Source organism: Falco peregrinus, chromosome 4 (genome assembly GCF_023634155.1).
Source record: "Falco peregrinus isolate bFalPer1 chromosome 4, bFalPer1.pri, whole genome shotgun sequence".
Lineage (NCBI taxonomy): Eukaryota > Metazoa > Chordata > Aves > Falconiformes > Falconidae > Falco > Falco peregrinus.
The window spans coordinates 64,069,298-64,082,775 of NC_073724.1; the positions used below are offsets into that span (position 1 = coordinate 64,069,298).

The 13,478-nt window shown below is 38.9% G+C and overlaps 1 protein-coding gene across 4 annotated transcripts in view; it reads left to right on the forward strand.

Annotated features, from left to right (window-relative positions):
* The window catches only part of TMTC4 (transmembrane O-mannosyltransferase targeting cadherins 4), a 59,136-nt gene that overhangs the window by 562 nt on the left and 45,096 nt on the right, over positions 1–13,478 (forward strand). For 2 of the 4 annotated variants that reach the window (XM_027784758.2, XM_027784768.2), the window contains exons 1-5: positions 171–191; positions 1,857–2,072; positions 6,994–7,109; positions 9,173–9,389; positions 13,304–13,391. In XM_027784758.2, the coding sequence (XP_027640559.1) occupies positions 1,911–2,072; positions 6,994–7,109; positions 9,173–9,389; positions 13,304–13,391 (583 nt within the window). In that variant the 5' untranslated portion in view covers positions 171–191; positions 1,857–1,910. Of the gene's footprint in view, positions 1–170; positions 192–1,856; positions 2,073–6,993; positions 7,110–9,172; positions 9,390–13,303; positions 13,392–13,478 lie in introns of those variants that run through there. The other 2 variants (XR_008746992.1, XM_055802741.1) reach the window with 1 other exon arrangement.

The following is a 13,478-nucleotide window of genomic DNA, read 5'->3' on the forward strand; positions in this document are numbered from 1 at the left end:
GGGCTCGCCTTTTCCCGGGGAGGGCGGCGGGGCTGGCCGCCGTGGCGGAGGCGCCCGCCCTGTCTCCCCGCCCGCCCTCCTGCCGCCGCTGGGCAGCCGCGTGTGAGCCGGCCGGCAGCGGGGGAGCCCTTGGGTGGGGGGTTGCGGTCCCCCGCTGGGGCTCAGACCGCCTCGGTGAAGGAGTCGTCCCGGTAAGGGAGCCCCCGGGCCGGCCGCCGCTTCGGCACCGCAGGGAGCGCGCTGGCAGCAGATGTGCAGCAGATAAATAGAGCAAGCGTAATGGGAGAAACTTTCAGGGCAAAATGAATTTTGAGTAGATTAAATGTTTTATTTCGGTAGTGGGCATTGGTGCTGTATCTGCGCTGCTACGAGCAATGCAATACGTTTCGCTCTGGTTAATAGCCTTGCTTTTAGTCTTTGTTTTCGACAAACTAAGAGCACAAGGGTGAATTACTCGGAGAAAAGGTTTTGCTCTTAAAGTGGCTGCTCTGCTTTGCTCTGCTGAGGAGCTCCGTTCTCTCTCGGTTTGCGTGGGTCCGTATTAGTGACTTTACCCGAATTTGGGGGCGCTGCTCTATAGTCCCCAAAGCGAGAAGGGGCACTGGTGTGGCAGGGGTACGGCCTGCCCGTGTGCATGTGTGTGCAGAGGCTGGGACTGCCCCGAGACTGGGGTTTAGCATTGCAGGCAAAAGCTACAAAGCAGTTGCCTTAGCAGCTCTAATGGTTGAGTCTGTTCGAGAAGCCAAATGACTGGAGATTTTTCTTAGATGGTATGAAGATGTTAAATGCAATGTTCTCAGGGGTGCAACAGTTGACTTTAAAAAAGCCAGTAAGTAAGAAGAACGTGTGAAGCAGGGCTACTGTATGTGCCTATAACATTCCTGGGGTTTACAGGTAAAAACTTTGTATTCAGCCCTGCTTTTTACGGTGACCTTCCCCCCCCCCCCCCAGCCACTTATAATAAGCACTTGATAATAAGACCAGTCACAATACTGTCGGAGCGCCGGAGAAGCAGGGGCAGGATAGCTGTCCAGGCAGAGGGCTGGCTTTGGAGCATCAGAAGAGACCCTTCCCAGCAGAGGTGGCTCATGGGTAAACCTCCAGCCTTCCTGCCTCCACACTGATGTATCGCTCAGTGCTGTTGAGTTGCGTGGTCTTTTTCATCTACCTCAACTACCTCATAAGCCCTTGAATGCAGCGGTGGAATTTAGCCTATACTGTACACACTGTGCAGTGTGATCTAGTGAATGCTACTTTGTTTTTAATAGCATGCGTCTCATTGTTGTCTCATTGTTTGAATTGCTGAGATTTAGGGCCTAGTCCATTAACTGCTATCTGTATGCATCTACCTGTGATATTTGTAAGAATGCCCTGTATGGGCTACGTGTAAGACTGGGTCCTTTAATTTGGTTAATAGAAGAGAGTTGAGCTCTTTTTGCAATTGATGATGTTTGGTTTTCACACTCGGAAGGAAATTATGGTGCTTATCATTCTCTTAAGAACTTCATAAAGTCCCCATTATGCCCTGTTTTTTATACTCTGAAAGAACAGTAAGAAACAGAAAAACAGTGATTCGCTCAAGGTTTTAGAATTTACTTGTGCCAAAGCTTTAAGTCAGAATCTAAGAATTTCTTGGCTTTATCGCTGTGTTCCAACTGTGAGAAACTGTGCCTTTCTGCCACATTTGAAATACAAAATTATGTTTAGATATCTTCCAGTAATTACAAAATGCACCGAGAGAAAAAACGTTAGGTTGCATGAAACTTCATTCTCCGCTCCCAACCCAACTCTCTGTTTTAAAATTCTTTTTTAGTGAAATGCAACTATAACTGTCCATTTGTATGTATTTCTTTCAGATTTGCAACCAACATAATGCTGAAGGTCTCAACTTGGAACAAGCATTTCACAGAATGGCACAAACAGAATCTAATCTGGACCATGACGTATCATGGTTCCTTCTTCCATCATACTGGGCTAAAATGGTTGTGGCATTAATTTCCTTCCTCTGTTTTGCTAACAGCTATGATGGAGATTTTGTCTTTGATGATTCTGAAGCCATCATCAACAATAAGGTTTGTCTCTCTTCTTTTCCCCCGTACCCTTTGACATAAATGGTCATAGGAAAAGAAGTAATGATAACAGTTGCTCTAAGTAGGCCCAAAATATTCATCCTAGTAAAGAGCTTCCTTTTCTAATATGCCTTTTTTTGAACTTCATTTTTCAGTTTTGTTTTGTTGGGTTTTTTAAAAGTAAGCTTTCTTTAAGGTTGACAAACAAGCTGTGTGGCAGTGCTCTATTAAATAGCTAGAAGCATAAGTATGATTAACAAAATCTTATTCCTAAAGCTATTTCAATAACATCAGTTCTAATACACAAACTAAAGAGTGAACAAATTAAACAGCCTTTTTTGTTTTTCCCCACAGAATGTGTCCACTTTCATTCTTTTGCAAGTGAGATGCTTTGCTTAACAAGTGTTGATGTCCGGTCAAGGGGAAGGGAGCTCTTTTTGCCATACCAAATGGACTTTGTCTAAGAAAGCATTATCTAGGGTTGCTGCACATGTGGATATGATATTTAGTAATGCTTATTCACAGGGTACCTGTACATCAGGACTGGCTATAGATCTAATTTTATGCTCATTTCGAAATCAGTGAGAGTATGCAGTAGACTTTTCTAATACCCATTGATGTTAATAGGAGATTTTTTCATTATCTTCTCCGGGTGACAGATGAATAAGCCCAATGAATAAACTTTGGTTGCAAGATACCTAATGCATCACTAAGTGATTGTAGGGCGCAGGCGGTCTCCAGTTGTGGTTTATAGAATAGAATTGTTAGAGGAGCAAGGAAAGCTTCTTTTTCCAATGCTCCTTCACCACTTAAAGTTCCTGTGACAACTGTTTTTTTTAAATAGAGGCAGTGTGTTTGTGTGCTCTATTATAAATCTGGGCACATGTGCAATGAAAAATCCTTGAAATGTTTAGATATTAACATGTGACTTAAACCTCTAGCTGAGATTCCTTTGACTTTGAAGAGTTGAGTGTCTTCAATTGCTGAGACACTTGATCGAATCACATGTAGCAGTTAGTGAGGTGGGTGGGTCTTGGTGTTACAGCTCTTACACTGTTCTGGAAGGTACTTCTAAATGTTCGGAAAGAGAAGCACGGGGTAAAAAGAATCACTATCATCTGTTGATTCTGTTTCCTGAAGCCATGGGGTTACAAGGAGGGTAATCTGGAGATTCACACCACTAGGACGCAATTCACACGTTTTTTTGCTTTGCACAAGACTCTAGAGGCAAGTTATTGCATTGTGCCTTTTAGAATCCTACAGAATTATTGTTTCCTTAGACAAATTTGTATTATGCTTGTGTAAGTTATCATACCTTAAGTTATAAATATATGGGGGGGAAATACATCTGCCAAACTGGAAATAAATCTCAATGCTTCTAAGAGGATACTGTAGGCAAATGAAGAACCTGCAGTGCCTTTTGTTTTAGTTTTAAGAAGCATTATATTTCAGATTACACAGCTTCTGGCAATGTTTCGTTCTGCAAAGTTTTATTTGCGGCACAGTTATAATATTTTCATTTCCTGAAAGAGTGAACAAAGACTGATGTTTAAACAAGGCATGTTGTTTTGTTCACGTGCAGTTTCCACACTTGTAATCTTTCTCCATTTCTTCCAGTCTTTACTTTCAAAATGTTTCAATTTATCTATGCAACACAACAACCTGCACCAGGATTATAGCTGTTGGCAATGCTGAGAAGTTCAACCAACTGCTTAAACTGATTAATTCATACCTAGTCTGTATGTTTGAAAAACTGATGCTTGTTCTATTTTTCACATCAAAATCCTCTTATTATTCCCTGTAAATTAATTTAGATTTTTGTGACAGTATCATTTTTACATGTGTTATGAATATTTGGAAATGCAAAATCCACAAGAAAAATGCAGAGACAGTGAGTTTACCAGTTTAATGGGGAGGGAGAGCATCTAGCAAAGGCACAGTTTGTTAAACAAAGTACAGCATATTTTATTCCTATTCCATAGGAGAGACAGCAGGTAAAGTAATTTTGTAGATTTACTGAGCATTACTATACCAGTTTTTTCTTGAGTACCACACAGTAACATTTTTGTTAATTTACTAGCTTCCACTACCACCCCAATCTTTATTTTATTTCAGTGAAAGTTATATTGTTAGTTGACCCCATGCCTACCGTATCATGGACCATTCTGCTGTTAGATTTTACTGGCTTCTAAGACTGTTTTCCAGATGCTTTCCTATCATTTTAACTGGTGCACAACAGTGACTTTTTATTTACTAGCTTGGCAAGACAAACAGTTGGATTAGAAGGAGCTTCAGACACAGTGTGTCCGTTCCATAAGCTTTTATATAGAAAAACTGACCTTTCTTCAAGTATTGAAGTCTGCTGTCTGTAAGCTGCTGCCAATCGAATATTTAGAGATTCTTTGATATCTACTTTTAGTTCTTAAAGAGAAAATCATACATAACTTTTAAACAGCTGTGTCTATTAGAGAAAACCATTCCTATTTTAGGGTAAGTCCACTGAGTGGGAAAATTAATATAAGAAACTTTTTCTCACAGAACTTGGATACAGGAGCAAAATACGTGACTGGAGATTTTTAGGTCATGTGGAAGTGTAATCTAATCACTAAGTAATTCCATGTATTCAGCTTTTCCTGCATTCTTCCTGTGGAAGACAAAAGAAGACTGATTCTAGCGGAAAGGGAATCTAGCCTTGCACATCTCAAATACATTTCCCATCTCAAGTTATTGAAGACCATCTGTAACATAGAAGACATACTTTTAAGATTTTAATACTAAAAAAACTCTGTCTTTCATAGTCCCTTTCTTTGGCAAATGTACATAAGGAGCAGTGCTGTTGGTTGGAAAAACAGTCTGAGGGCCACAACGCCCACTAACAGCTGTCCCCTGCAGAGTACAAAGACTTCAGTAGATGTTGGTGTACAGCCCAGTCCCAACTTGCCCCTGGAAAAGCAGGCTATATTGATTTAGTGGGCAGCTGGTTGAGTGCGTTCCTGCTCTGAGAGTCAAATTATGACTTCTAGGGTTTGTGCATACCAGTGAGGAATGGAACAGGAATTTAGGTGCCTCAGGCCAAAATTGCAGTCCTGGCAGAGGAAAGAAATACCGCTTAGCAGTAGAAACATCTGTGAGCAAGTAAAGAAATTTTGCACCTTGATAATTCTTAAGCCCAAATAGGATCCCCTGTGAGTCTTGGTTTTTAAGATTTTCCCTGAGAAAGCCTTAATTGACAGCTGCAGTAGAGGACTTTTCAAAGACTACAGTGTTAGCTCTGTTGTCTTTTCTTCGTATTGATTAGTAACCTATTAGAGAATGATTCACTTCATCTGACAGTATGCTAGGGGTTGTAGCCTACTTCCCCTTTTGTTGGTGTTTGGGGTTTTTTTAACTGGTTGTTTAATACAGGAAAAATTTGATCAAGTGATAGAAATAAATCTCCTCCTGGATTTTCGGATGGATGAAAGTCAGAATGTGTGAAGAGAGAAGCAAGAAAAATTGAGTTACTTTAAATTCAGTTTAGCAGCAGTCAAGTCAGTATGACCCAGACATTTGGCTGTACCTTGGGACTAGCGGTGGTATGTGTTTTCTCTTGTCTTGTTGGCAGGCCAAAAATGCTAGCTAAGGATGAGATGGAAGGCACTGGAGACCACAGGAGGTGGTAGAAGCAAGTGAGATGGTAGCAGCATTTGAGAGGAACTGGAGTTAGTGAACCAAGGGTATTGTAATGTGGGAATCTTGTAGGTAGATGGAGATGTAGGAGCAATAAGACTTAGGACAACAAGCTTTGTAAGCCCTTTCATGGGTTTAGCAATTTGGTTTGTCTGCTTACTTGTGTTTGTATTGGCTTGTTAATCTGCTTTGGTTTGCTGGTCTCTTGAACAATTTCAGGGGAGAGGGTGGGGGTAGAGTAACTTGTGGTTGTTTGCAAGTGTAATACCAGCACTTGCATGAAAGCTATGCATTTGCTAGTACAATTTTGTTCTGAGGTTTTGTCTTAAGTGTATTTAACCTGCACATTTGTTATAGCATAAATTGGTATTTAATTGCCCCAGGGAAACAGGGAGAGGAGGCGCAGGTAGAAGATGAATATGTCAGTATGGGCTTCCCAGCTTGTCCTCACAGAAGACTAAAGTAGATGCTGCCAAGATCCTTTTTTCTTCTCCAAAGTGAATGTTTTCCATTCGATAGTCTAGGCTATTTGGATTTTTTCATTATCAGCATGGCTTTAAGATACAAGGAAAGAATAGACTCTTCCTTTGCAGTGTTTTGGTGGGTTTTTTTCAAATCCCCTACTCCACCCCAAATTAAAATAATTCATTCCTTTTCTGTTTTCTGCTGTTAATCTTTTAGAGCAGTATATGGAGATTTTGGTTCTTGGTTTCATGTATGAAGAATTTTTTTTTAAAATGTATTTGAATAGCATCCTGTGCAAAGTAAGGTTTCAAAATGAGCTGTCTGTTGTTTTCTATCTTCAGTCTCCTTGCTTTCATTAGTAATTGTGCTACTGACACTGGTAGAAAAATAGCTATTTATGGCACTTTGTAGTAGCCCTCCTTTGCGAGATAACCTAGACCTAAAATCAAAGGCTTTTAACAAAAGTATGAGGTGAAGGATTTTATTATGTGTTTCATACCTCAGCTATTGACCAGATTATCAACTGATATGAATACACATAGCTCTACTAAATTTCATGTAGTTATGCCTACAGAATCCAAGCATCTTGGCCTTTATGATGATAGGCAGCTAAGATGTGACCTTCATTGCAAACTTGTGTATCTTGTCAAATGTTGGTAATGAGCCAACAAAAACACGTGCTATGTCCATGTTAGCATGAGCTTGTATTAGTTGAACTTGTTTGTGTTTTAACTGCTTTGAACAAAACAGAAATGTTAAGAATCTGGTAATTTATGATGTTTCCTTTCAGGACCTCAGGGCAGAAACCCCACTTGGTGACCTGTGGCATCATGACTTTTGGGGTAGCAAACTCAGCAGCAATACCAGTCATAAGTCATATCGACCACTAACTGTCCTAACTTTCAGGTGAGACTTGTCTTTTTGTTTGAGGTCTGATGTTTTTTTAACATATATTGGCTCAATTGATTATAGGGAGGAGGCAACAGAAAAGGGGAGAGACAAAGCATCTGTAGGTAGTTGGATACCTTTCATTAATATCGTTTTCCTGTTCACTACCTTAATCTCAAATTGAGTTTTAATTTTCAAACTGTTTCTTTCCCAAAGTATACATTATTTTGATAATCTGTATATCAGTTCATCTTATGCTTTTATATATACCTTGGTACTAGGAGCAGTATGGTTCAGTATGTAGGTCACATCACCAAAGGACTAGGAAGTGTATGTTCCTTTCACTTAGCCATGCTGCTACTTATACTGGTACTGTAGTTTCTGTTCTCTGCTTTCCTGGTGACCTGTCAAATAATATTTTTTTTATAAATAGCATCAAGCTACTGTGGCCTTTTGCCGCTAGGTCACTGAATAGTCTTCCCACCTCTTTCCCCTGATATTCTAACTTCCAAGTAAGTGTTTGTGTCTGAGAATCCTAATGAGAGAGATGTCTGCCTGTATATATAAACTTGCTGGTTTCCTCATATAACTAAAAGTTTATGAGAATTCTGTAGTTGCTTAGCTTGTGTTTTTTGCACAAAGATTTGAGCAAGCAGTACGCCATGTAGAAATCTGGCACATTGATGCAGACAATCTTTGACTCAGTCTTAAGCTTATTTTCCTCATGCAACTCAGTGTTGTAGATGGGGGGCCCTGGCAGTGGTTCTACAGTTGTGTCCAGTCTAAGCTGGGGACTAAGTGATTGTGGAAGTACTCCCCTCTTAGTCCTCATATTCAAGCAAAGCCACTGACTCTTGAGTGCAGTGTCAGTGTTTTAAGTACTTGGCACCGTGGGTTTCAGTCTGTTGGGTGTTCTTCACATTTTCATCAGGGAAAATATGCAACTGAACAGAAGGTATAAGAGTCTTAAACCTATTAAAACTTTCAGTGCATTACGCAGCACATGCTTTTCTTTCTTTTCAAGGTCTCTGTTTTATATTCCATCTCTAGTAAGCTAACATCCTGGTTAGTGTAAAGAGCAAACCGGGATACAGTCTTACTATATGTGAAAATATAGATGAGCATGTGGAGATGGTCCATAAAACACTATTTTCACAAGTAAGAAACCAGTTTTCTTAATTTCCCTAATCTCCAACTTTTATGTCTACCATATTTATGAGAGGCTGGAGTTTTGTGATAGATTTCACTTAAGCCAAATGCAGACTGACCAAATGAACTATATAAAACCCCCTATCTAAATAAAGTTTCTGTCTGTCTCACCTACTGATAAAAGTATACATATAATAACAAGATGTTTCTCCCTTTTCTTATCCCTCTCCATTTTACTGTGGAGTTCCTGTCATGAATAGGGTTTAGACTGAGTTCTGACTCATACGTCCTCCTGGTTCTACAACTTGCATGCAGCCTCTCTCTAACCAGTCTCACAAATTAGTTACTAAGATGTGCTAACTGACTACTTGCTGGGTTGATACTGATTGTACCCAGATGGTTTCCACATCATCAGTCCAAATGCTAGGATGTGTTTGTCAGTGGAAATCATGCTCTCAGTGCATATTAATTTCCTTACTGTGTGGATTTAAATAAAAGAATTTCATCAGGTTGTTTTTGGACATAGTTTCTCTTAAGCCCAAGGGTATCCCCCCAGCAGGCTGGGTTGTTTATTCACAAGACACTCCTGCATTGCAACACTGAATTTATGTTGCTGCTGAAAAGCCAGTTTAAGTAACCATAGGTATGATTAACATAATAGTGTCAACATATGTCTTTGGAGAGGATAGATATTATGCCAAATATGGTACCCCATCTGAATTCCTTTGAGTAAAGATCAGGACATTGTTTCTAGCTGACTGTGGTGGCTAAGTGGTAATTACCACGTGTGCTGGGGTTGTTGGTATTTTTCAGCCCCTTTTTTGTCTGTGTGTTTCTAGTATGATCTTGCTGTGGGGTTATTTAGGTTTTCTGTTTGCGTGGCTCTAACACTAGGAATTACATCAATGGTTAATGTTTTTATTTCTATATAGAATTAATTACCTTTTTGCTGGAGGCTTCTACCCAGTTGGTTTCCATGTCATCAATATAATACTGCATTGTACTATCTCAGTGTTGATGGTTGATGTGTTTTCAATATTATTGGGTGGACTGCAATTCAGTAATAAAGGAAGAAGGCTAAACCTGGCTCCAAAGACATCTCTTCTAGCTGCTTTGCTGTTTGCTGTACATCCAGTGCACACCGAATGTGTAAGTACTAAATAATTAGCTCCAACAATTTATATCTTAGAGGTTCTTGACCATCTTGACTAATTAATTCTGACATAGTGTTATACTCTACACATTGCTTTTATATATTATTAACGCTTCTCTTGGCACATGAGAACAATCAAATATTATGGTTAGTACATCCAAAAGCTTGTAATTCCACAGGGCTGGACCTTATTAGGGAAGATAAATTAAATCATTTAAGTACAATAACTAAAGAAGGATAGCCCTAAACTACAGAGTTTTCCTAATTACTGGATTAAGAATTCATTACTAGAAACATTAGCTCATGTGCAGCCAAGGAGAATGGAAGATAAACTGAATACAAATGCATAACCACTGTTCATTTCCACTTGCTTTGATTAAAAAAAAAAAGAGAGAAAGAGAGATAGAAAATTGGAGTTAAGGGCGTTATGTGAACTCTGTGTGACTGTATTAGAATACTGCATGAAGTTTTGAATTCATGCTGCAAGGAGGATGCTGGGAAAAATGGAGGGAGCTCAGAAGAGCCATGAAAATGATTAAAGGACTGGAAATCATCCTGTGTCATGAGAGATCAAACTCTGTGGGTTTATATTTTTAATATGAAGGAGAAGATTAAAGGATTTTTTTATCACAGTCTGTAATTATGTACATGGGGAACACAAATTTGATAATAGTAGCCCCTTTAAGAGTGCAGACAAAAGCATAACACTGGCTGGAAGTTGAAGCTGTAAAGATGCAGAACAGAAACATGGCACATACACAGCAACCAATTACAATACTTGACCAAAGATCAAAGTCTTTGTGTGGAAATTCTAGTGAAGAAGAGATGGTTTTCTCAAAAACCTCTTTTGTACTCATAGCTAAGAAAATCTTATGGCCTTATACCAGTGGGCTTGCTGGATATGGTCCCTGATTGCTTGATCTTGTAATAATGGATAAATTAAATAATCAGAATGCAGGAATTTTTTTTGTTTGGTTGGTTGGGGTTTTTTTTTTTTCAGTTTGGAAGGACCAAGCTCCTGAAAAAGTACTAACTTGAACTTCAAACTTTGTGCTATTAGTCAACATTGAATCTTCAGTGCACCTCTTTCTATATGTGGCACTGATTTTTTCATTTATTCACAATATGTTATGGTTTTGGCTTTTTTCTTTTGCTTTGCACATCATTGATGGGGAAGAAGTTATGAAAATACTTGCCTCTCAGCTGGCTGGGGACCCTGTATGTATTGGAAACCTAGAAATGGTGCAAAGTTATGCATTGGTAATTTGGCACCTTTTTGGCAGTGTGGCTAAAACATCCTGCCGATCATTCTCTGGTATTTGCTCACCTGCAGAATAATTTCTTTGTGAGAATGTGTTGTGCTGATGTCAGGAGGGCCCCTTGTATTTTTTCTCCCAAAACCAATTCTAGACACCAGAGTGAAGTAAAACAAGTCTTCAGTGCTTTTGATGTTCTGCCATTTAAAGAGAAATCTACCTTGAGCCTTATCTTTGCAATAGACCTACTACTGATTCCTTTATCAATATCCATAATTTTATTCTTCATTGCATTTGACTCTAAAAATATATTTAAATCAGCAGGTAAATGTTAACAAGACCGTGGTCCCCTAAAATAAATTACAAGTGATGGGGTTTGCTTGCATATGCAAGGTTTGAAGACTTTGCTTTGGCGAAACATTGGAAGAAGAGAAAAAAAGTATCATGCCTATTTACCATGTCTCTTCTAAGATCCAGGAGGGAACAAAGGCCTCTAATCATTTACGCAGTGAATCAGAAATGTTGCTGCACTGAAGCAGTCAGGATACTGCTATGGTTCTAGCATAAGTGTGTGTCATGCAGCATCTCCTCAAAAAGCATTCTTCATGATTTTAAATCTGTGAGTTTTAAGTATCATGATATCCTGGTTTTGAAATGAGATGACATGTTTTGACATAAAATTGTGAAGAGTCTGTCTGTTGCTGCTTTGGATTTTGGTATATACAGCGCAAAACAAACTGTCGTGTACAACAGCCCTTGAAAAGTTTAATGCTTTCAGTACCAATGTAAAAAAAAAAAAAAGATCTGTCATTATAATTTTTTTTCCCTACAAGTAAACACTTTTGTGGTATAGTTCGTTCTGTCTAAAAAATGCTTATTCTTCGTAACATTTGAGTGATGAAATACTAAATGAAACATGGACATTAGAATATACGTTATACTAATTTAAAACATTTTTTTCTTTACCTTGTTACCAGAGACTATAGGCCTGATTTTGCATTTAAGATGGCATTGTATTGTTGGAGTCATCTGAGGCCGTATGTGTGTTGTTAGCCCCTTAATCTCTTTGTTGTAACAAGTTGGCATTTATTTTCAAAATTGTGTCATTTCACCTTTATTTTTATCTCATTAGCTGAGAGCAGTTCCTGAAACAGAATGATGCTTCATTATTTTCACCTTTCAAAGCACTCCAGAGCTATTGAGTTAATTCTCATAATTCCTCAATATGATAGAAGAAGAAGCAGGGAAGTTAATGCATGGCTTTGGATAAATCAAGAAGTCTTTTCTGAACTGAATTTAGGAGTCCAACAGTTTCTGCTTTTATGGTGCTCAAGTGAAGCTGAGGGCAAAGTGGGAGAGACATTTCCAGTGGATTCAGTCCTACTGTCATGCTTGTCTTTTTCTCTATGACATTATGTAGAAATAGTTGTTCTGTCATGTCAGACTGACAGAAAAAAAATGCCCTTTTCCTAAGAGAGCATTAGCAGGTGCCTTTAAACAAAATAAAGATACAATTTATCTTTTTACTTTCCTCTTTCCATTCTACTCACAAAATGGGACTACTGGCATACTCTACAAGAACCAAAGTTTCTGCTTTTGTTCCTGAAACATCACCTCAAAAAGTGGATTAACCCCCACCCCCACCCACACCACCCCCGGTAGCTGTTCTGTCCTTCTTTGGAAAGGCCTCTCTGTACACCTTCTCCTGGAAACATGGAACCCAATATTCCGGGAAGTAGAGCTGAACTGAAAAGTAAGGGGTCTTTCCATGATCCTTGCTCTCTGGGACCTCACTAGAACATATGCCCAGCATTAGGGCCTGTACAGTCCTCTGCCAACACCCTGTGTCATGATTCCCACAAAAAAATCATGGTGTGCCCTGATGCTTATGTAATTGGGGAATTAAGATCCAAAAATACATCATGCCATGTCTCAGCAAGTTATTGTAAATACAGTTTAAGGGCTTGAACCAAAGCTTGTTGGTGGCTGTGAGAATGCTCTTGATTTAAATAGGTTGGCTTAGATTGGAATACAGAAGTCCCAGAACGTGTTTATCATTTTCTTTTGCGTTAGTGCAGCTTCTGTTACAAGATGAGTTTGGAGGTAGTTTGAATGCAGTCCATTAGTATAGCACAAAAAACTGCCAGAGGAGGGATTTTATTTTTTTCTTCCTGATTCTGCAGGCTGGAAGCTATTTTCCCTGAGCATTCAGACTGCAATTTAAAGGCTAGCTTGTCTTCTGAAAGTGAACAGTTTTGATTTTGCATTTCAGCAGATCTACTGGTTTTGTTGGTGTTCAGGATGTTTGCTAAAAGTTCTACTGAAAGGCAACCTGATCCAAAAACCAGATGGAATTGGGCCTAGTCTACATTTTATTCAGTGAGGTCCTTCTTCATTACTTACTCAGTTTTTAATAAATTAAAGCCATATAATTTACCTAGCTAATACTAAGCAGTACCCAACCAAAATTAGGATGTGGCTTAGAAAACTCAGTATACCTAATGCAGTAAACCAGGTGTAAAAAAAAGAAGAAAAAAAAAACCTGATACAGTGATATTCTTTTCTACATTTCACTTTGTATATGTGTGTGTACCTTTATCTCAGGTTTCCTATTAATAAAATCTAGTAATCTGAAACTTTTCTTTTTTTTTAAGGTTGCTGGGATTGTTGGCAGAGCAGACCTACTGTGTGCCCTGTTCTTTTTGTTGTCATTCCTTGGCTACTGTAAAGCATTTAGAGAAAGTAAGCATTCTGTTTGCACCTTTGATTTTATATTGTATTTTCTGCATTCATATATTTCAGTGAAGTACAGCAAAACTATAAATGTCA